Raw genomic sequence first — 22,438 nt, forward strand, 5'->3', positions numbered from 1 at the left:
AAGATGCCAGTAAAGGATCATTAGTTTAGTCAATAACAATGACTTAGACATAAAACAAGCCTCCTGACAGAGCAGTAAAAAGCATATGTCCATCATTATTAACAACTCGAATGTCTCATGCCATCTTTGGTTCACTTCTTTAACCAGGCCATGATAGGGGGAAGCTGAAAGAGGACGAACTGATGACTGTATGAATGACTGGCATCTAAACTTTTCTCAAGTTTAAAAGTGAATTGTTCTCACCAAGGCCAGGTATTTGTCTGTCTAAAACTATACAGAGTCCTCTTTAAGACTGAGCCAAGAACTGAACGCTTTTCTTCAGGGTTTAATTATCAGTGTCCTGACAGGCTCAGCACAGAATTCTCTAAATGGCCATTTCTTGGTTGAGGCGCATCCTTTTCTTTTTCCTACCTCCCCCTGATGTTCTGGAGAAACCTAACTTATTGTTGTGGACTCGATTTGCAGTTATTGGGCTTAGACCTAAAAAAGCACACAATGGTGTCTGATTAAAAGTTCCCATTGTCAAACCTGACACACAACTCTAAATGTATCCAAGAATTTAGAACATAATTTTACTGAAGAACATTGGGACAATGTCAGAATCAGTAATAATTGAACGCAAATGAGATGTAGTGTTTAGAGAGAGAGAGAGAGAGAGAGAGAGAGAGAGAGAGAGAGAGAGAGAGAGAGAGAGAGAGAGAGAGAGAGAGAGAGAGAGAGAAGCCATTCAATAAAGCCTCTTTGTCAGGGAAATCCCATAAATCACATCACAGTTATGTGGTATGAGTCAATCGTTGGCACCACCAGGACGTTCCGATGGAAGACCGGTTTTCATTACAAAGCATCAACAAAGTTTACATTTTCTTTGTTCCACAAAATTAGAATACAAACCAATAACCTATTTCTATTCTCATCATTTTTCAATGGCAAAATTGAGAGGAGAGCATTAAGGGTCCTACCAGCTTCCTCAATAGCCAGTCATTTGCTGGTATTCTGACATGCCATAGTGGGAAAGAAACAAGTGTGATTGTGTAATATTGTTGATACCTTCATTCCGTTTTGACGAGTCAGTCAAAGAGAGCTGCATTATGAATATTGGCACACTAGAATGGCCCAGAGGACACCAAAGTGTGCTTAGCTGTTAGGTAAATTAGCTGGAGCTGTGCATTTTCATTACAGACAAAATATCTGCTGTAGAAAAGGTCTATTCAGGCTATTGTAGCATAATAGGTGACAAACATAGTGATGAGACAAATTGTAATCAAATATTTTCTTTGGTTATTGTGATTGTTATTGTGGTTATATTTCTTTATTTTCAGACACAGCCTTATCTGGGTTTACAGACCTCACTGAAATGTTTTGCTAATGGAAAATCCTATTGACCACGATGGTATTATTTTATATCTATGCATCTCAGCTGGGAAAAAATAACAACATTTGCAACATTGCAACGACATTATTTTCTCCAACAGCAGAGCAAAACCCAAGTTTCTTTTGGTGCAGCTTCACCCACGTGTGTCTTTGTTTGGATTCACGCACTTCCTTAGCAACGTGTATCTGAACCAGGAAGTAGTTTAAGCTGCAGCTAACTAGCTGCTGTTAGCGCAGAGCCGTGAAAGTGAGTGGCAGCAAAGTTTATCCGTTTATTTCCGTCGTCCGTCCACCCCGCGTGTGTTTTACACCCGTGTCAGACACACTCGTGATTAGCGGGCAGTTTTGTTGCTGGTAGAAAAGGAGCGAAACTCGTAAGTGGATGCGGTTTTGTTGATGTGTTAGCGAGCTGTTAGCTAATAAGCTAACGGAAATGCAGCGCAGTCAGCTGGACTTGAGTCAAATTAACTGGCTTTTTCAATGTAGCGTCAGTGACATTCATCCCTCATTAGACAGACACGTGATACACATAATTAACAATGCCTGTTTAATGGTACACGTGTGTAACGTTAACTCATAACGATGCGTGGATAGCAGGAACTGTTTGGAAAGTTGACAACTGCAACTTGGGTGAAAGACACGGTGATCGCTTCATCGTATGTGCAAGCTTTGCTTTGTAGTCTTGAGGATGCACGTTTTATAGATGACGTTAGCTATAAGGTTTCTTGGATGTTACTGCCACAAAGTTTGTACCAGGGTTTAGAATTAAGTAGGTGATCGATTAGCTTGTGGGTTATTATTTTTTAACGCCCTGTACCTGTTGAGAATGTGCGTATCCAGTTTTATAACCATCAATTGTCTGTAAAATTAGCTTAAAGTGTTGGTCTAAATGAAAATGCCTCGAGTAGCACATAGCTGCCCTGAGGCGCTTTAAACGTGCAGCAACAGAACAAGGTAAAAACACCACGCCCTCTTTTTATTCCGCTTTATTTTCCCTTTACAGGTGTATGAAAACATGTTTTTTCTTTCCACTGGTTAAATGGGCCTCGATAGGCCTATCAAGTTATGCAGGGATTATGGAAAGTCTAATGAATCCTGCTGAAGAGCAGCAGCCCTCCTCTCCCCTGGCCGACCCCTGGTCCTTAAAACCAGAATCAAGCAAGAATCAAAAGCCCAAATGTGTTGGTGGATTTGTCTTGGTGCATGCAGGTAAGTGCATACGAGGGACTACAGTTCAGAGCTGAATGGAAAGAAGTACCTCATAATACATAATCGTATGCCGTCATGCATCAAAAACATTGCGTCTCCCGGTGTAGTTTTTGCTCAGGGAAAGACTAGCATCCCTTTTGTGAACGGTAAAATGGACTATTGTTTGCTTTCAGGTGCAGGATACCATTCTGAATCTAAGGCCAAGGAATACAAGCATGTGTGCAAAAGAGCCTGCCAGCGAGTAAGTCTATTTCATATCAATTACTATAGTAAAGTAAACTGCATGAATGCACGTGCAAACAAGCAAGTCTCGATGGAATGTCTGTGAATGGGTTATTTAAGTCTAGAAAATGCAACATGTATTGAATATGTTAAATATTTAGGATTCCTCAACCAAAGGAGCATTTCAGGGCTTTTCTTAAAGAATATAGTTAGCGTGCTTTCATCCATACAGTGATATCAACCTATTTGGTCAGACTAATTAACTACTTACTCCCTCTGACTCAATAAATCTTGGTGGGTTTTGACAGCACATTATGTTTATAAAAGTAGCTAAAATTCTGTGAACCTCCCTCCCCTACGTTTTTGCAAAGACATTGAATCTTTTCTTTTTCTTTTTGGATTTAACGTCATCAGACAGTACATAGATTAAGTAACTTTGTTTGATTAGTTTATCAGCAAGATATTCTGATAAAAAGGTTTTCTGCGGTTGGATGGGGAGAATCTGTGAGCAGCTTTCGTTCCATTTTATTCCAGTGGCATTCGAATCTGTGTTTTGGCTGCAACACTCCAACACTTTAATGTTCTTGTTTCGAGACAACCCAGTTTTCATTTGGCTGTACTTTGATTTTTTGGCATTCTAAAGCGTTTCCTTACAAGAAATGTCTTTGTATTTAATTCAATTCGTTTATCCTTCCGTCTGTACAAACTCGCCTTCAGCCTTGATTTACAATCGGAATGGTGTTACATGGCCAGTGAGAGGTGCCCAGTTTCCGCTGGATCTAGTGCTTTGCATTCAGCTCAAACCTTTTAATGTAAAAAGTGGTCTTTTGCTTTTATGCTTTCTGTGTCCCTCTCCCACATTCTCAAGAAAAACTCAATTCAATGCATGTTTATTTGCCCCAGTTTTATCTTCAAGTTTGCGCTTTTAATGCAGCTTAAACAGAATTTTGCTTTTACGAAAACGACTTGTTAGTCGGCAGGATATGGAGGTATTCCTGTAAATGCTCTGCAGTGTAATTATGTATGGGCTAGAAAACCAAATGAAAGTGTAAAGGCTTAGATGAACCCTCTTTTCCAGGCTGTGGACCGACTCAAAGCCGGGGCACTCGCGGTGGAAGCAGTGGCTGCAGCGCTTGTTGAACTGGAGGTGGGTTGATTGTCAACCAGGTTTGATTACAACAAGTGCACCATTATTGATTCAGCACTTAAGAATAACCCGCCCATATGCGTAATGTGGAGGAAAATCTACAATGATATGGTTAATTAGAAATAGAGCACTAGGCTCAACATGTTTTTTACATTTTCTTCAGGACTCTCCTTTTACAAACGCCGGCATGGGCTCCAACCTGAATTTGTCAGGGGAAATTGAATGTGACGCAAGTATCATGGATGGGAAGTCGCTGCATTATGGGGCCGTTGGGGCAATTAGCGGTGAGTTATTCCACATGCATTGATATTCAGTAATTATTGCTGTGTGCTTGTGGGTACTGAAGTTCAGTTACCTGGAAGTAATGTCAGCAAAGCCTCTATCTGTCATGTGTTTTGCTGATTTACTTTCTACCATCTCTGAATCTCCAGGAGGTTTCTAAACAGAGAAGAGCGCCCACTTTTTAATATAAAACTAGCCCAAACATTATATTGTATAGAGAGTTCATTGAAGTTTGTAAAAAAAAAAAAAAACTTCCAAACAGGCCGTGTGTGAAAGCTGGCACTTATCTTAGACAACAATAAGCTTATATTTCCTTGTCTGCTTCATCTAACGATTAACCATATAATACAGTATATTGGTTATCTTAGATTTAAAAAATGTATCCCTACGACCAAATGTTTGTATAGGCTAAACACAGTGTTAACTGTGCAATGCTCATTTAATACATTCCGTGGGAAAATGAACAAAACAAAGATTAACCATAGACTTAAAGTCGTTTCTGTGTGTGTAGTATAGTATCTGTTTACACTGCCTTAAATTGACACAGAATAACCTGCTAGCTCTGTGATGATTCTGACTTTTCTCCAGGTATTAAGAACCCTGTCTTAGTCGCAAACCGTCTACTGAGTGAGGCACAAAAAGGGAAACTATCAGCTGGCAGAATACCGCCCTGGTGATTATAATGGTAGTTTCTTACTGTGGTATTAAACTGACTCTAGCCACCTGCTAATGTGTGTTCCTCTGTCAGCTTTTTAGTGGGGCGGGGAGCTCACGATTGGGCCGTTGGCCATGGGATACCACCGTGCCCTTCAGAGAAAATGGCCACCAGTGAGTTTTGCCACATAGATTTAGAAATACGCTAAATTTAACTTTTTAATTGAGCTGCAGAACTTAACCAAAACGTATTGCCATATAATAAATAACATTGGCAGGGGTGCATTCATATATATGGATGAGATTAGATTGAGATTCATTTTTCCCACACAGAGTTTAGTTTATCGGCGTACAAGAGGAATAAGCGAAAGATGGAGCTGGCTGAAAAAATGGAAACAGGACATAAACAGGCCAAGAAAAGACGACAATCAAGTGAAAATGTGAGTCCTGTGTTATCGGTTGAAGTAAGAAATTGTTTTATATGGCATCAAATGTATTTGTTAGCGCTGTCACTTCACAGGCAAAATGGGCCCATCCCTTCCCACTAGTTCTATAAAGGTGTTATGCTGCAAAGGTGCTGTTTATTCTCCATCCCACGGGTGCTACTAGGGGTTGAGATGTCACCATCTGAACAGAGGCATCATTTGCACTAAACATGATATTCTTTGCTCGATGTTGCCAGATAGCAGCCGTTGGCCTTCCACCACATTCTTTGGCCTGTCAAATTAAATCTGAAACTCTCCCTTATATTCGAAATGGCAAAATCTTTCGTGGATAGAAAATGTAAAATCAAAGTCAAATAAGCTCATGGTTGCAAAAGCACTTGATACTAAACAACATTGATACTAAATGTAAAAAAGAATCAGAACAAATAGAACAGCGAATAAATGTTGAAGCAAATTCTTGTTTCAATTAAAATTATAATACGTAAATAAGTTAAAAAAAAAAAAAAGCACTGCGTTGGATCCATCCGTTTCCCTTTGCGAGGTTGGGACCCTGCAGCGGGAGGCCCAGCAGGTCGACCCAGACGTCCCTCGCACCATTTTCCAGCACATTCTGAGGGAGAATCCATCCTGCGTGTCCTGGGCTTTTCCCTGGGGTCTCCTACCAGTGGGCTGTGCCCAAAAAACCTCCAGTAAGAGGCGTCCGGGAGGCATTTCAGCTGAAAGCCCGAACCACCTCAGCTGACTCACGTCTGCACAAAGGAGTAGCTCCTCAACTCTCAAGTTCCCTCCTGGTGTCCCGGCTCCTTAACCTAAGGCTGAGCCTGGCCATCCTACGGGGGAAACTCATTTGGGCCACTTGTATCCGCGACCTGGTTCTTCGGGCCACCACCTGGAGTTCTGGGCCTTTAGTGACGGTTGGAACGTAGACCGCCCGGGGGAATTGAGAGCGTTGTCTTCCGGCTCAGCTCTGTCTCCACTAAGACCGGTGCAGCAGTAAAACAGCACAGCCATGTGGCTTTCCATAAAATCACATGACCCTGACTCAAAACTCAATTTGCAAGTGGCTCCATCACTAGCTCACTTGATTAATAGGCTGCTTTTAGTAATGAAATGGGCTTGGTCTTCAGCTCACTTTAATCACGCTTGCAGCCCACTCCACGGATTCCTAATCAGCAGCTATGCATGCAGATTTCATCTAGAATATTGTACTTTATACCAAAAAGGACATTAAAGGTTCTCCACGGCCAAGTCATCAAGACGAATTCTGCCAGTTATGATCCCACATGCTCACAGGGTCATTAAAGGAAATGGGATCACCAGGTTGCCCACAATGTTCCCGGGGAGGCGATAAAAGTGTTGATAAGAGGTGGCGCTTGGTTTCAGGGCCATTAGGCAGCACAATCAGAGGGTGGCTTGACGATGAGCTGAGCAGAAAGTTGAAAGCGGACGGATTCTGGGCTGAAGCAACAAGCCGGGGCAGCAGCACACAGGAGGATGGGAGAGTTTGTCTTGGTTCGGCTTCTAATTGCGTTAAATGGAGTAAAACGTGTAAACGGCCACAGCCCCGACATGCTTCATTAGACCTGTTTTCAAACAGTGTTATTGTTTTATTGGGTTCAGCTACATGAATCCTTAATATTAATGGTTTATTCACAAAAAGAGACTAACCGCTAAGATGGAGAGTTGTTGACTTTGGCAACTGATGTTTGGCCGGGTCGACTAATGAGATCTTGAGTGGCCCAACTATTCTTTTGGGTCTGTTATGTTTACACAAAACTGATTAGCCATATTAAAGATTAATATGTGACCATTTTGTGCTGTGAAACTACCACTTGTTTCAGCATACATGATACTCATTGGTTCACATGCATACTTCAAGCTTGTTTTACAGGAATTTGGTATCAACCTTTTCTTTAGTCATTTTAAGTCAAGACATCTAAAGTCAATTAACAAGAAAAAAATGGCTATTAAAGACTTGTGGGATCAAGAAAAAAAGGCATGATCGTAGAAAGCCTGGTTTTCATTTTCATACACTGCTCTCTTTATGTCTTTTTGCCAAGCAACAAAGTCTTTCCATTTATTTTTATTTCAGGGCAATACAGACACCTGTCTCATGATGGTGTATAGTTACAGCTTTGTTTAGGACCATCTAAAGCATTTCAATATAATTCCAAAGATGCCCTTAGGTTTTACAGGCATTACTTACTGACACTTGATAAGCCACAACAAAAGAGTCTTTGTAGCATTTCAAAATAGTTGGCTCTAGTTGTTTTCGGCCTCAATAGCTCGGAGACCTGGCTGACTTACGAGATCATGAGTTGAGAAATGCCAATGCCTTTTCGCCCAGGATGTTGATTTTCTGATGGGAGTGGAGCTTTGGTCCTGTACCGTAATGTCATTTTGAATATCTAAGATGTGGGACCGTATGACATTACGGATCACAAACAAGTCACTTCAAAAGCAAACTGCAATCAAGGCTGGGAAATAGCTGACTGAAATCACAACAGAACACTTTTACATGAAATATGAAAGGCAAGGCAGAGTGATTCCTTCATTTTTCATTTTTCAAAATCCAGAAAGCGACTGGTTGGATTTCTGTTTTTCTGTTGCCCAAAATGAGAACAATTCTCATCTGTAAATGTATGCAACTTGTGTATGTATTTGTTGGGGTGCATTTCTGCTTGTGTGACTCCTCTCCTTTACTGTGACTTAGGAAAACGGTTCAGGGTGCCTGGACACGGTGGGGGCCATTGTGGTGGATCTGGAAGGGAACGTAGCTGCGGCGGTGTCCAGCGGAGGACTCGCCATGAAACATGCCGGCAGGGTTGGCCAGGTAGTGACACCCACTTCTTCTAACCCTGACTTAACTTGGCACAATTAATACATCAACATTTGCAAGCTTGAATCTGGCCTTTTATTTAAGACATCTTGTAAAAGAGCCATGTCACTATTCTAATGTCCTCCTTTTCATTTCGAAGCCCCTGCATGTATTTTGCGTCCAATTAGAACAGTTTCTATGTTTCGTTTTAAAAATCACTGGCAAAATGACCACATAAATGACTAATAAAGAAAGAAGTCATTGCCCCACTCAGTGGTTCTTCAGACATTAACCACTTAAGCGCATTGTTTGTCTTGTTACAGCTCACATATTCTCGGAATGACGCCGTTTCACGATTTTCTGATAGAATTGATTTCCACCAAACTGAGCTTGGATGACGTTCAGTCCGTCCTGTCAGCTCCCCCCCCCCCCCCCCCCCCCGACCTGAGTGCGCGTGTCTCCGTCCTCAGAACCAGCTGTGTGTCTGTCGGCTGCAGCTCCCGAGCAGCTGAGAGGACCGAACTGTCCGCACTAGGCTGACGGACAGCAGAGGTTTACCAGACCAAAATAGTTTTTAAGTGGCGTACTTGGAGCGAAATCATCATTCGGGCTGAATGTATCTATTTGCCTGTGGGGCCAAAGATGAACTCAAATCAATTTATGTTTTGTATATCTAAAAGCAGCAGGTAAGAGTATTCAGCTAGCGGCTGCACAGATAGTCTAAATGGATGAGGCGACTGTACCGAAGAATCCTCGTAATAATAATTAGGCAACAGGAAGGTATGTGTCTGCATGAGGTGCTCAGCAGGGAACAAGCAAACAACCTAACAATGGGCACAGAACAGAATGAATGAATCAGTGGGATTTACTGCCTTGACCCATTAACACTGTCACTGTGAACCAACCTGAAGCTCAGAGCAACACAGTCCGCAGCATATTGTTGTTGCAGTGTAGCTAATGATGTGGAAATGTGAATTAGGCTGAAATTACCTCCCCTCCCTGGAGAGTATTTTATTTGGCACAGCGTGCCTCTCCAAGTGGGGAATGATGGATATATTTTGGTAACTCCCATCACATGAAGTATTAAAGTCCTGCTTTGCTCTCCTTTCTCAGGCTGCTCACTACGGATGTGGCTGCTGGGCAGAAAACGCTTGTAATATGAACCCTTATTCTACAGCAGTGAGTACCTCAGGTAAACCACAGCTCCCTTTGCAGCGGTGTGCGTGCTGCAGCTCCTCCTGCCGCGAAGGTTCACCACGAGCCGGGCCGGTCGCTTTGGAAGAGATGCAAATCGGAAACAGATTTCTCATCTAATGCGAGCGTCTTATTTCGGCTCGTTGAGTCGAGCCTCAAAGGTGCCGATAATACTTTCCGGTGACCTCCGGCCATTCCTACTGAGTGACTCTCATCAGTCACTTCCTCGGCTGATTGAGTCATCGCTCGCTCTGTTCGTCAGCTGCGTGCCAGGTGCATGGCGAGCTGCAAGGACATTTGACATGGGACACCTGCTATAGATGTGAATGAGGGGGGGCGGGGGGGGGGGGGGGGGGGCAGAAACGTGATACATAAGCAAACTTTGAGTGCCGTTATGGGAAGTGTATGTGGTCTCTTTTTATTCTGTTGCTTTTCAAGTCAGTATTTTCGTGTAAGAATTCTAATGAGAGCATCCGCTTGCCACATGATTAACATCTATTATTTCTGTTGGATGGAACCTGAGGAAAAATAGCTTTTATTTACAGCATCAATGGCAAATGCGATCAAGTAGTTATGCTACCAGGGTTTCATTTAGCTATAAGTGAGCTATACGCATCCATCGTTTCATCAATATGAAAAAAGGAGCCTTACTAATTACATTAAAATCAATTTTTTTAACTCCAGGTTGTCTTTGAAAACTTGAGTCATGTCTCAATCGGCTTAAAGTCTTAAATAAATGTATAATAACAATGAAAACTTTAAAAACTAAATCATTTAAGGCTTATACAGTTTTATCCCAGTATCAAAGTGTTCTGTGTTCGGGTGAAGTAAGCGGTAAACAGAACAGTTTGTAATATGCTTCTGCTAACAGAACCTGTTATTTTATATCAAGCTTTTCTTCCTCTCGAAATGCATTAAATCTTATTCAATTTACGTCTGCATTAAAACGTCTACATTAGATATTGAAATATCTACGTGTATATTGTTTACTATACGACTGATCTCTACCCTCTTGTTTTATTTTTAGACACACTTAACATTAATAGTTTATTCCCCTGCGATGTACTGCCTGTCCTTCTCCCTCTCCTTCTTTCTCCCGTGTTCGCTGAGTCAGCTTGAGCGCGAGGAGGCGAAGAGTCGGGTTGCAAAAGTCTGTTAAATAACTATGACTGGAGAGAAGTGTAAGTTTCCTCGTAATTGCCAGAGACGACCCGCCAGCAGCGGGAGCCTTGTGATTTCTGTGAAACAAAACGCTTCAGCCTTTAGTGTGCATGTAGGGAATCGATGGCAGCCGGTAGCCCCCCTGAAGCCTTTCTGAGGATTCAACCCACGCAGAGAGTCCAATGGACCAAGACATCCCTCTAGTGTTTCCCCCTACCTGAGAGAACGGGCCTCCTTTTTGGCTGAAAGCGTCGTCTTCGTTGTGATCGGTGTGGTGAGATGATGAAGATGAATGAGGATGTCTTCGCCCGCCTCTATTAGGCCGTGCGGAGACGTCCGCTACGTGGCTTCTGGGGAGCATTAAGGCCTTTTGATGTGGACCTGTAGCCCACATGATGCGATCAGACGGGCCAAAGCCCGAGTCCTGTGTACTTGGAGCACAGAGACAGCGGCATTTTGCACCGCTAAAGCTTGTCTGAATGTATTATGACTAGCAGTTTGTGAGAATTTTAGTGTAGTGCAACCGCCAAAAAATGGCTTACACAGAGTTGAGGCTCGGAAGAAAAGGGGCTGCCTCCTTCTGTGGATTCAAAACAACCCAGATTCATGTGCATATCCAAGCTTTCTATTACTGTATCATCTCCATTGATGTGCTCTACAGCTTCATCTCTGATGAAGGTTTGGTTTTAAAGCAGCATGTGATGCTGTCCTCGTCACAGTCTGCTATTGACATAGTCATCGATAATCCAGGTAGATGAAGTGTAGAGGCTCGCTCTCTGCGTGTACTTCCATCCTGTCTGCCTATATTGTGGCTTTTTCCTTTGATGAGACGTTAAAAAAAAGAAGCTTTCCTCATGTGTATGGAGAACATAATGTGTGTTCCAGTAGAACACCTGCTTTTAATTTCCTAACATGAAAGGCATTCCCATCAAACGAAACACAAAAACAATCATTTCATCCTGACTCGTGGAGCATGGTCCTCATCCTATATGTGTCGTCCCCCCCCCCCCCCCCCCTTCAGCTCCCACCCTCTTCCACTCTGTTTTGCAACATGTGGGACTTTTTTTTAATTTTTTCTTTCCTTCTTTTATTAAATATGCATTGACTGGTTCCCCTGGCGTCCACTTCTTCGGGGCCTACGAGAGCAGCGCTCACGCACTGTTTACTCTCGCTGCTGTTGGCAGTCACACACACTGCCCCCCCCCAACCCCCCTCTCGGCTTTAGTCCCGGCATCTTGCTGCAGTTCTAGTTGAGTCGTGTTTGCGCTTTTACGGTAAGCACACGGCACAGTACCCGGCAAATCTGACGTTCTGCTCGTTAAAAAGTCACTTCAAATTGCCGCAGGCCTCTGGTCTCCACAGTTACCGACCTGCATTCGGTTTTGTTTTAGTTACCTGATATTTTACTAGGCTTTCATTTGTGTTTACCAAAACAACGAGGCTGTATTCTTCCATCTTTATGGGGTTTTCACGGGAGCTTTTGCCAGATGTGTTTTGTTTCCACTTTTGGATTCCTTGTTTTTTTCCCACTGAGTGCGAGCGACTTTCCATTTGAGTAGGATCATAAAGAAGCATGCATCATGCATTCCATAACTGTCTTTCCATAGCCACACAAGGTATTGGTTTGGGTGTTCGTCCTCTTAAGCAGTAGGTAGTGTTAACTTGGGTATTAAAAAAGCTCACCTGCTATGTTCGGACTTGGAAGGGGTAAAGGGTTAGGTGAGTCATTCGTACAGGCTGACCATGTTTTTTTATGGCTCAATACTTTTTCCCCTCCTCTCTGTATGTTCCTATATAGACCATCACGTAACTGAAGAGCATCAGATAGATCAGGGTGTAACCGACTCCAGCACAGCCTCCTGCTATTTCTCTGATTTACTTGTCTAGATTTTTTTTCTGTGGACTGTGAGAAAAGTGTGTCACAGCCTTCTTGGTTCCAATGAATGCAGCAGTCAGTTTAAATAAATGGGTATTTTGATGTTTCGCCATTTAAAGACACCACTTTGGGGAATCATCTTACAAAAATACATATTATGGTCACATTTAAAACCTTTAAACACAAAATTGATGCATAATTCCGTAATGGTAATGCATGGCACAAGTATGCGTGCACAAACTGCAGTTAGGTCTGAGGAGCTGAGGGAGTTTACAGAAGTGGAATTAATACTCAATGTTTTCGGTTTCAAAACATTGAGTGACCAGTCACCATTATAGTCAGTGTGCGCAAGGCGGCTGTACTTGTCAGTGCTGTCGTCTCTACCTGGATTAATAAAGATTGAAAGTCATCATGCTGTCGTGGACGCACTGCTGCACTTTTCCAACAGCTAAAAAGTCAATCCTTAAAGTTTTTTTTAATGTAATATTTTAACCAGATGTTTTGGGAAAATATGGTCTTTTGAGCATTTCTCAATACCAAAGCATAATCAACTCGAAGCACAGTCAGTAATCAGCAGATCCTTGAACATAGCCATCTCCTCAAAATCCCCTTCAACCTCAAGATGTGAAATATCAAGACGTGATTAATACCATACAAGGCTAATGTTTGAAAGTCAGAATATTTAATACGGGTTGGATTCTTTGACGTATGCGACGTGCGTGTGTGCTGCTCGGGCTACGAGTCTCAACGCCATCTTGCCGAAGACTTTGTGTAAGTCAGAGTGACTAAATAACCCCTGTGTGTGTGTGTGTGTGTGTGTGTGTGTGTGTGTCGCCAGGCTGCGGAGAGCATCTGATTCGCACAATGCTGGCCCGGGAATGCTCTGCTGCCGTGCAGTCTGAGGATGCCCACCAGGCACTGCTGGAGGCTATGCAAAGCAAGTTCATCAGTGAGTCACCCACACGTACCCTGAGTGCCACTCGGCTCCAAACACGCACTGGTGTGTGTGTGTGTCAGGGAACACCAGGATGCACAGGGAGAATCGAGCTCACAAACAGATGTGGCGTAACTTAAGGAATAACAACTGAGAACTCAGAAAATATGGCTTTTGAAATATTGGCCTTCAAATGTTTCACAGATGACAGCCACAGATCATTTGGGAAAACAAATCTTTTTTTGTCTCAGAAGTGCGCTTGTGAATGACCACTGGGATCGCTCAGGGAAGACGGCGCAGAGGAAGAAGAAAGGACATGAGGAAACATGTGCTGTTTTCTGCCTCCTTTTTAGGCCTCCTTTTAAATTTAATTTCGGCTTTGCCATGGTAACGCCATGACAATTGAAACGGCCTGGATGAACGTTTGTTCTTCTTTCGAGAGGCACATTAAATAAAACAAAGCTCCAAAAATCCTGCCTTGGCGAAGGCAACGATGACTGTCGGATGTGGAGGTCTCTTACTCCTCTCCGATGACACATTTGTCAATTCCCTAAATAGAAAATCTGTACTTTTTTAACTGTGTGTGTAATGCACTACCTCTCATTACACACACACACTGTCCACTCCCATGAATAGTAAAACTTACTTGATTTCTTCTTATTTTATTATGCTTAAAAAACGATGAACACACAATAATTGAACTCATGTTAACAACACGCAAAGTGTTATTGTGGAATATGTAAGATAATTCATGAACGGGCCTCTTTTGAAATGTTCAACAAATATTAAGGTTTCTGTAGTAATGCCATCTAAGCTGAATCAAAAGAGTTTTATAGAGTGACGTGGAGCCAAACGTGTATTGAATTGCATTAATAGAACTGCACAGACACAGAGGTATTGGCTCGTTGTTTTTTCATTTATTTATTTTTATATTGGTTTTTAATTTAAACTTTAATTTCCCCTCACTTATCAGCCAATCCAAGTTTTGTTTTGTATCCATTGCACCTCTTTCAAATTGGCCAGGAAACAAGAGAGGTTGTCATTCAAGAAGTGTTTTTTTATTTTTATGTATTTGTTATTTCTAAGTGAGCTGAAAGGTTTTTGAGTTATGGAGCAGTGTTTTTCTTTGAATTAATTATTGTGGTTCAGAAGTGTACAGTGTTGTCAATGACACTACCTGTCATTAACCTATTATGTGCTAAAACTGCTGAAGGAAGTAAATTTACCCGATAAATGCTTTCAGTTGTTTAACTTGGCCAGAAAGGCAAACAACATGAATGGAACGGTTTTCTTTGGATTCTTGTAGATCGTCTTAATTTGATTAACAGGGCTGCGTTTTGTTTAATCCCCCCCCCTGTGCGATCCTCAGTTCAGCGCCTCAGGGAGGATACTGTCGGCTGTCTCATGCGTGGTGTTTTCTTTGTGTGTGTGTGTACAGGCTCACCCTTTCTGGCCGGTGAAGACCGTGTTTTGGGTGGAGTGATTGTCTTGCGCTGCTGCAGATGTGTGGAAGCTCAGCCATCGAAAAATATTCAGGGGATACTGGGTAAGACATGAATGGCTTCCAATGTGATCACGCCGCAGCTTATGGCGTATTTGACTGTTAATATTTAACAATCCATCAATAGATTGATGGGCGGTGGGGGTGGGGGTCGGCGCGGGTGGGGGGGCAGGCATTGTGGCTTTCCTGGCGGGTGGTCTCGGTTTGAACCCGCACAATCAGGCTCTGGTTTCACACCATTCCCGATTCAAACAGAGACCTCCCACTGTGGAATCAACAGCTAATCTTCTTCAAGAGGAGGCCTTCTGAATGCTGCTCACTTGGCCTGATTGTATTGGGCGGATCTGGTTTCTTTACCTGGAGCTTCTGAGAAGGCTGTTTTTTTTTTTTTTTTTTTCTCCCCTATTTCATTTGACTTAATGAGAGGCCTGCTCAAAGTTTAGGCAGTATGATTTACTCCCGGCTTTTAATGTTGCCCTTTTGTGGTAAATTCATAAAATGATGGATATCAGACCATCAGCTCCAAGGAAGCGGCTGGACGCGGTTCAAGTTCACAGACAAAGTAGAGCAGACCAAGGAGGGAATGACATCTTGATGTCAGATTTAAGGGGATGAATAATTAGTGACGTGCTATTTATATCGTACATAATGTCCAAAGTGCCACTTACCCAGTGATGTGGGCCGTTTGATGCTGTTCATGGGCCGGAGCCCTGGTGCAGAGTGTGCACTACCTCAGATTACTGTGGACTGCAAAGGGCTCCGTGTTGATGCAAGAGCATAAACAGTGTTTCAACCACATCCTACCTTCCCCTGCAGTTATGTCACAGGCCATAGAGTCACATTATAACGGCCATGCTCAGGGTGTACCGCAGTTTGCCACCCCGAGCCACCTGCCCAACCCCTTCCTCTGGCAGATTTACTTTGTGTAATTTGAATTCCAGCATATTTACCGTTCTTCCTCTGTTGTCTCCACACATGCTCGCTCTGTCCGCGTGCTCTTTTTCTATTTCCACGATTCCAGTTATATGTATGCATAGTTATGTTTTCTCCTGCTCATTCTGCAGTTGACCTTGTTTGTCTTTGTGTTTTCCACAGTGGAGTTCCTATGGAGTCACACCACAGAGAGCATGTGCGTTGGCTACATGTCGGCCCAAGACAGCAAAGCCAAGGTGAGCATTTTAGCCCGACTGAGAGTATTGTAAGTGTATAGCAGTGAGTCCGATATCTACTCGGATCAAACGTGGATAGGACCGTCTTTGTTCAGAGAGACCTAAAAAGTGCAGAGATGTTGCAGAATTAATATTCAAAATCCATCCCAACCACTAAATAATCCATCTCGGCCCTCCCTCCCTCCACCTTTGTTTTTACTGCTCCTGCCCAGTATTATCTGCCCCTGTCCCACCTGTGCTCGCTGTCTTGTTTGGTAAACGCAAACAGTCTGCTGGTGACTTCTATGACCACATTGGGGAAGGCTTGAGGTTGGATCTGTGATTCCCCCTCCAGGACCCTGAAAAAAACAACTCATTAGTACCTAAATTGTCAGACTTAAATGATTCAGTGTGGCCTTTTAAGCAACAGGGGTTTAATGCTCTGGACTCCTGGCTCTAAATGGAGTCCCAGCTCAGACTGATTTGTTTGGCTAATGTATCTCTGTCACTCTGTATAAAGACAGGGCACTGTTGTCCGTGCCTGGTTCAGATTTCAAAGTGTTTGCCCTACGTGCCGCCTCCTCCCCCCCCCACCATTCGTCCTTCCCTCTGTGTCTTGGTCTATCTCTTTCTTGCCACCCCCCCCCCCCCCCCCTGTGGAGCTACCTGGTCCCGGAGTAGGTAAATAAGGTTCACTGAACGCCATGCAGGGGATATCCGTATCAATCTGCGTCGTTGTCAGATGTCCTCTGTGTATCAGGCTCTGTGGTGGAATGTGAGCATGAAAGCCCCCCCTCGTAAGGACGTGAGCAGAACACTGCCAACTGGGTTCTGTTCCGGGACACTTTCGATCAGCCGTACGTGACTTTTGTTTGTATGTTTCTGTGTCGTGTGCAGTGTCACATTCGGCATGTATAGTTGGAAAAGCAGATGTTATTGGTGGCATATAGTAAATGTCTCTCGTTTGCCAGTCCAGCAGAGCAGTGGTACCCACAGTATGAGCTTTGATGTTAATAATTATAGATTACAGGTGTATGGTATTCAGTGTAAGTATACCATACACCTGTACAAGTGCTAGTGTACTACCTATTCATGGTCGCTCATTGAGACGATATGTTCTGACACAGTGGCTCAAGTTGCTCCTCGGGTCAGAACCGTTACGTGTGCAGACTATTCTTTATAAGAGTTGTGTTCAGTGGCACGGAAATCATCGCTAGTGGTTTCTGGATCCCTCAAAGTGGTATTCAATTCCAATTTTGACCGGGCATTGGTGACACGGAGATATTGGAGAGTGCGGCTAAGAACACAGCTGCTCCAGCAAACCTCACACCACCCGACCAAGCTCCCTTGCGCCCTCGTGGCCCCTCGTGGGCGCAAACCAGAGAAACTGGACGTTCCGTCTCTCTTCACTCCTCCACACTGGATGCAAAACAAGATTTCAACCGGTCGAGCCCAGAGCCCCCCTGCTCGCTGCAGACCTATCCTCCTCCATGGAGGGAGAGCATCTGTTTTCTCTTCAATCGGGGAGGGGTGGGGGGGTGGGGTGAAGTTCAAAAAGCCAGAGATGGGAACCTTAATGCGGGCAGGCTCCAGTCATAATGCCTGTTGTCTGTGAACTCGGTGGAGAAAGTTGTCCCAGTGACACGGAGGTGGCACTTCAAAGTCTCTGCTCCTCGATGCCCGACGTCGAGACGGCACATTGAGGCACATTGGATGGATGAGCGCTAACATCAAGCCTTTGTCCTCTTGCAGTGTAGCATTGGGAGCAGTGCAGATTAGGGTCAATGCTGTGGACCAAGCTGCAGCAAGGATGGCAGGGTGTACAGTTCTTCCAATGAGGACGGCCTCCATTGGGTTGTTGTAAATGCTCGCTGAGGACAACTTAATAAGTATTGGTGTTCACATTGCACTTTTTAAATAGATCGCCTAAATAATTCGTCCCGTTTGCAGCACTTAGGAATACCCCGTGGACTTGGTTGTTGAGCCCGAGCCATCCGCAGTCTCGGCTGCTACGTTACAGACATTCCTCCCATTCCTATTTGCATCCCACCGGGTGTTTCTAAGCCGCTAGCAGTCCATCTTCCACCGCTTTCCCCCGATAAGAACATGAAAGGGCGGCTACACAGTAGCACAGTAGAGTATTTAGGACAGAGGTCAGTCTGGATTTACATTGGGAGTCTGCTTCTCTTTAACATTTTAAAGCCTTACATTCGTATGGATGTTTTCTTTGAGACCCACGACAGCTTCACAGATCAAGGAGAACCGTGAATCACTGCTCTGTTTGGAGCAAAGCGTCTCGGACCTCGGGCTAGCTTTTTCAGAGACGGCGCTGGCGGTTCCCCTGAGGTTCTTTGTCGAAGACGACCTAGAGAATGACGTCTTTGTGTGTGGAAGTCGTTGATGTGTTTATTTATTTATTTATTATGTGTGTGCCCAACCGTGATAGGGACACATAAAAAGATTGGAGGCCATCCGCACAATACCGCAAATGGCGGTATTGTGCTATAAAAGCGGAAATGTGAGACTCCGCGAAGGATGTAGTTAGCTGACCAATCACAGCCTTGCGGGCTGCGTGAGACTCGCGTAGCTTCTGACGCAAGTCTCGAAAAACTGGTCGACGCACACAAGCATGCAAGAATGAAAACTCTGAAAAGGCAGAAGCATAAACTAGGCTTTAGTCTTCACTCAGCTGTTGTCTTTGGGGACGGTTAAGTCCAGTGTGTGTCCTAATCCTTTTGACAGGACACTGTAAAAGAGCTTTGCGGCCCGAGCGCTGCGGAGGGCGAGCAGCTGGTTTCATTCAAACACTCACCTGCGTTGGCGCTAGAAAACCCATCGGAACATCCAGCCGTGTTTTACAGAGCACACAAAGCTCCACGGACAGGCCTGCGGCGGCATTCCTGGGACGACTGGACTGTTGTTTTCTTGTTTGTCGTGATTGGACAGATGAAAGAGACTTGCAGGATCCACAGCAGCACCACTGTGGCTCGGTGTCCTCCTCCACCATTACCACTATAAAGCTTTTTTCTGCTCAAGTTGTGCATGTGTGTAAATCAAAAGGCATGTGATTCAGGCCTCCTGGCTGTTGTCTGCTTTGTATATTACATGACAAATGTTTTTTGTTATGGGACTTTTTTTTTTGTTACCATCAATCGATCATGAAGAATAAATTGCATATATTTGTTTTTTAATTCTTTTTTTTTAAACTCAATAGAAAAGTATGTGAAACCACAAAAACAGAACCAGCAGCAATGTCACAGAGCTAAACTGGTCCCCGGGGCTACGCTGCGGTGTTAATTTGTGACATATCTCCAAAGAATGTTGTTTGTCTGTGACAGATACAATGGAGCTGTGTTTATTGCATTATATTTTGACCCAGCTGTATTCCTGTCATGTGGTCATTTCAGTCACCGGGTAGAAGAGGGACAGCTCTTCAGGTCTCTTTTTTTTTTTGTCTCTTTCAACCCACTTACTTTTTAACATTGGTGCTGTAAATATGCATTCCACCACAACAAATGTAAAAGTTATGATTTGGCTCATTGTGTAAGAAGAGACAAACGTCACGTCCACCATCATTCAATCCTAACATGGGTTTGAAGTGAGATCATTTTTGGAGTTGAAGTGGTCTTATAAGTCTTGGGCCACCATCAGCCATTGAAACAGTGTTGTTTATCCTTCATGTGAATGCTCAGCGTCGTAGTAGTCCATTCATAAGAGACGAATGGCCACAGCATCGAGCGTTGCGTGAAGCCATTCCATCCCGTCGGCTCTAACCTGGACGTCGCTGCTTAAAGGCCTTTCCCTTTACCCTTCCCGCTTACACAGCAAAATGGTCCATTCTGTCAGATTGAAATCTGCGTGTTGGCGTGAGGGCTGCAGCACATTGTCAGACAGATATGAAGTCATGCAGCTGTGAGCTAATTGCCCTCCCGGTGGTATATTTTCAGCTGTGTATTCAATTTGGTTGGAAATTAAAAGTACATTTGCAACCCTTTCCCTCTGACAGGCCAACATCAAAAGCAAAACACGGCACCATTCGTTGATTGTGTCTCAGCTACGGACCTTCAGTCAGTTCTTTGACCTCATCTTTCGAAGATGAAGGGGAGAGGAGGAACCCGGAAAAGGGCCACTGGAGGCATAATAGCCCCCAAAAGTGTTGCCATGTGTGCGTTGCCCTGTCTGGCTGTCGTCCCATTGTAGTGACAGTTGCCCTCGGGCCGCAATGCAAGCCTCCACTGAAAGAAGTGCTGCAGAGATAAAGGCTGCTGCCACTGGGGATGTGATGTCAGGCCGATTCAGTGTCCTGGTCAATAAGTGGATGGACTCTTCCTCCCAAGGCGGGGGTCACCTTTCATCCCCCCTAGTTGGAAGTATCGCCCCTGTCTTCACAGCTGTGTTTGCCCTCTCGCTTCCTCTTCTAAGTCGTCTCCGTCTCGGCTCAAACACAAAACACTAGCGGTCTGTTCCCTTTGTCCATTTGTCTCTCTGTAGATCATCTGCTGACTTTAGGGGCACATGCTCCTAATGCAACAGCTGTGTTCCTGGGTGAACACACCATTCACCGCTCTCTTCTAGTGTTTAAACTATATTAGTGTCATTATTACCGTCACCTTAACTTTTCAGATCACTAAAGTCAGGCATTTGGTACCTGGACACATGCACAACCACAACGACATATTGCATATTTTCAGGACTAATGTTTGCTCACAAGGTCCATCCTTTGCCTAAAACTCATCAGAGAGCAGAGGAAACCACCTTGTTTGCCTCTGCCTCTGTATGCATAGCTCTCCTTGGGTGATGATGGTGTGTGTGTGTGTGTGTGTGTGTGTGGGTGTGCACGTGTGTTTGTGTCTCCCTTTGTCACCTGCAGACACACATATCCAGATTACCACCCGGCACGGTTCCTGGACAGTGCTTGGCCATCGAAGGAGGCGTCTGTCGACTGGCGAGCGCCGTGGAGTGAGCCGCGTTGCCCCTCTACCTGGGCGCCTCCAGCGAGACTCACTCGCAAACCCTTTCCGCTCAACCACAAACACCCCCCGCCCACCCCCACCACCTCTGGGAACCCACAAGTGATCAACTTTAGCTGTTCTAACAGGTGCCCAGGAAGGAGGTAGGAGTGTGAGGCTCTACTTTGTGCACTTACAGGACTTCCCTTTGCCACCGTCTGCCTCCAGCACTCTATGTCACCCCCCCCCCTCCCCCCCATCCTCCCTTTCCCACACCCCAGCTCTCCAGTGTCACCTTGATTAGACTTGATGCACCATTGCCTTGATGCACCAGTTATTCTGTATTACCCTTTACATTTCTTACTCTTTTCTATTCTATGTACGCTATGACTTAGGAAAACAGGGTTGATGTTTTTGTATAACTGAACAAATGTGACTTTTTTTCAAGCACTAAGTCATTTCAGATGCAAGACCTTGTTTTGTACTTAACGTATTAAGTACTTTACAAGTGTAAAAAGATGTCCGATTGCACTTTGTGGAATACCTGCTACTTAAGATAATTATTAACAACTGATGCATTTATAGCTGTGAGAGTTAACCAGTAACAATAAGCAACAATTTACAGCGTTAACACGCACAGATCAACTTCCATGTGCTTGTACACGCATATTATTATTAATCTTCCAGCATACTATATAATGTAGCATAACATGTATCTTGGGTCATGATGCATTTTATAACCGGAGCTATATATTGCTTTGATTGATTTGAAATGTTGAAATATAGCTATTGCATGTGCAAAATCTACAGTAAGCCACTTTGTGTTGGCTGAGTGGTGTGGAGTTGATCAAGAAGCTGGAAGCGATGCTGATCCATTCGGGCTCAGGTAGCAGCCTTTGACCTGGCCGTCAAACGTGACTGTTAATCATCATTTAAAAATCACAATTTATATTTGTATAGCCACAATGACAGGGACATTTATTTACTTGCAACAACAAAAAAGGACAGATAAGGACTGATTAGTGTTTTGTGCTAATTCTCGTGCTGTTGAGAATTGTGCTTGAAAGGACTGAGGGTCAAAAACTTCTGTTTGGATAATCAGTTCAATCAATTTTCTGTTTCAACAGAACTGAGCTTGTTTATTCTTCACTTGCAACTAAGAATAAATGGTGCAAGCTATGGACATTACAATATTTGCATTGTTAAATAGTGCAAAAAAAGTAAATAAAATCTATGTTGCTACATTCCCGTGTCTGTCAATGGTCTTTTTCTTCATTTTTTTTAACTCTGACATTAGACAAACGCTTGATCCTGTACCTATTTGAATTTTCATGGAAAGGAACTGGACTACAACAGCATGTAGTCGGGGATGAATGAGACACTGGAGAGGAAAAATAATTCTGCAGAAGAACGTGGAAGTTTGCCAAAACTTTTGAGATGAAATATTGAAGTGTGTGTTCTGCCAGGAACCTCTGACTACTCTAATTGTGTTCTGTGCATCACTCTCATGTGAAAACCAATAAAAT

The 22,438-nt window shown here is 43.8% G+C and overlaps 1 protein-coding gene across 5 annotated transcripts; it reads left to right on the forward strand.

Annotated features, from left to right (window-relative positions):
• Window positions 1-1,494: 1,494 nt before the first annotated feature.
• tasp1 (taspase, threonine aspartase, 1) lies at window positions 1,495-22,158 on the forward strand. Of its 5 annotated transcripts, none has more exons than XM_062566634.1 (15): window positions 1,495-1,618; window positions 2,243-2,325; window positions 2,425-2,580; window positions 2,754-2,821; window positions 3,881-3,949; window positions 4,113-4,233; window positions 4,820-4,904; window positions 4,980-5,059; window positions 5,219-5,325; window positions 8,045-8,164; window positions 9,263-9,341; window positions 13,219-13,329; window positions 14,753-14,860; window positions 15,911-15,984; window positions 20,834-22,158. In XM_062566634.1, the coding sequence occupies exons 3-15, from the start codon at window positions 2,448-2,450 to the stop codon at window positions 20,924-20,926; spliced, it is 1,248 nt and encodes a 415-aa protein (XP_062422618.1). In that variant the 5' UTR covers window positions 1,495-1,618; window positions 2,243-2,325; window positions 2,425-2,447; the 3' UTR covers window positions 20,927-22,158. The 5 variants fall into 5 exon arrangements, with proteins under 5 accessions (XP_062422618.1, XP_037321801.1, XP_062422617.1 ...); XM_062566633.1 differs by having other exon boundaries at window positions 1,510-1,745; XM_037465904.2 differs by lacking the exon at window positions 2,243-2,325 and having other exon boundaries at window positions 1,508-1,745; window positions 2,375-2,580.
• The last annotated feature ends 280 nt before the right edge of the window (window positions 22,159-22,438 follow it).

The sequence above is a fragment of the Pungitius pungitius genome, chromosome 13 (genome assembly GCF_949316345.1).
Source record: "Pungitius pungitius chromosome 13, fPunPun2.1, whole genome shotgun sequence".
Lineage (NCBI taxonomy): Eukaryota > Metazoa > Chordata > Actinopteri > Perciformes > Gasterosteidae > Pungitius > Pungitius pungitius.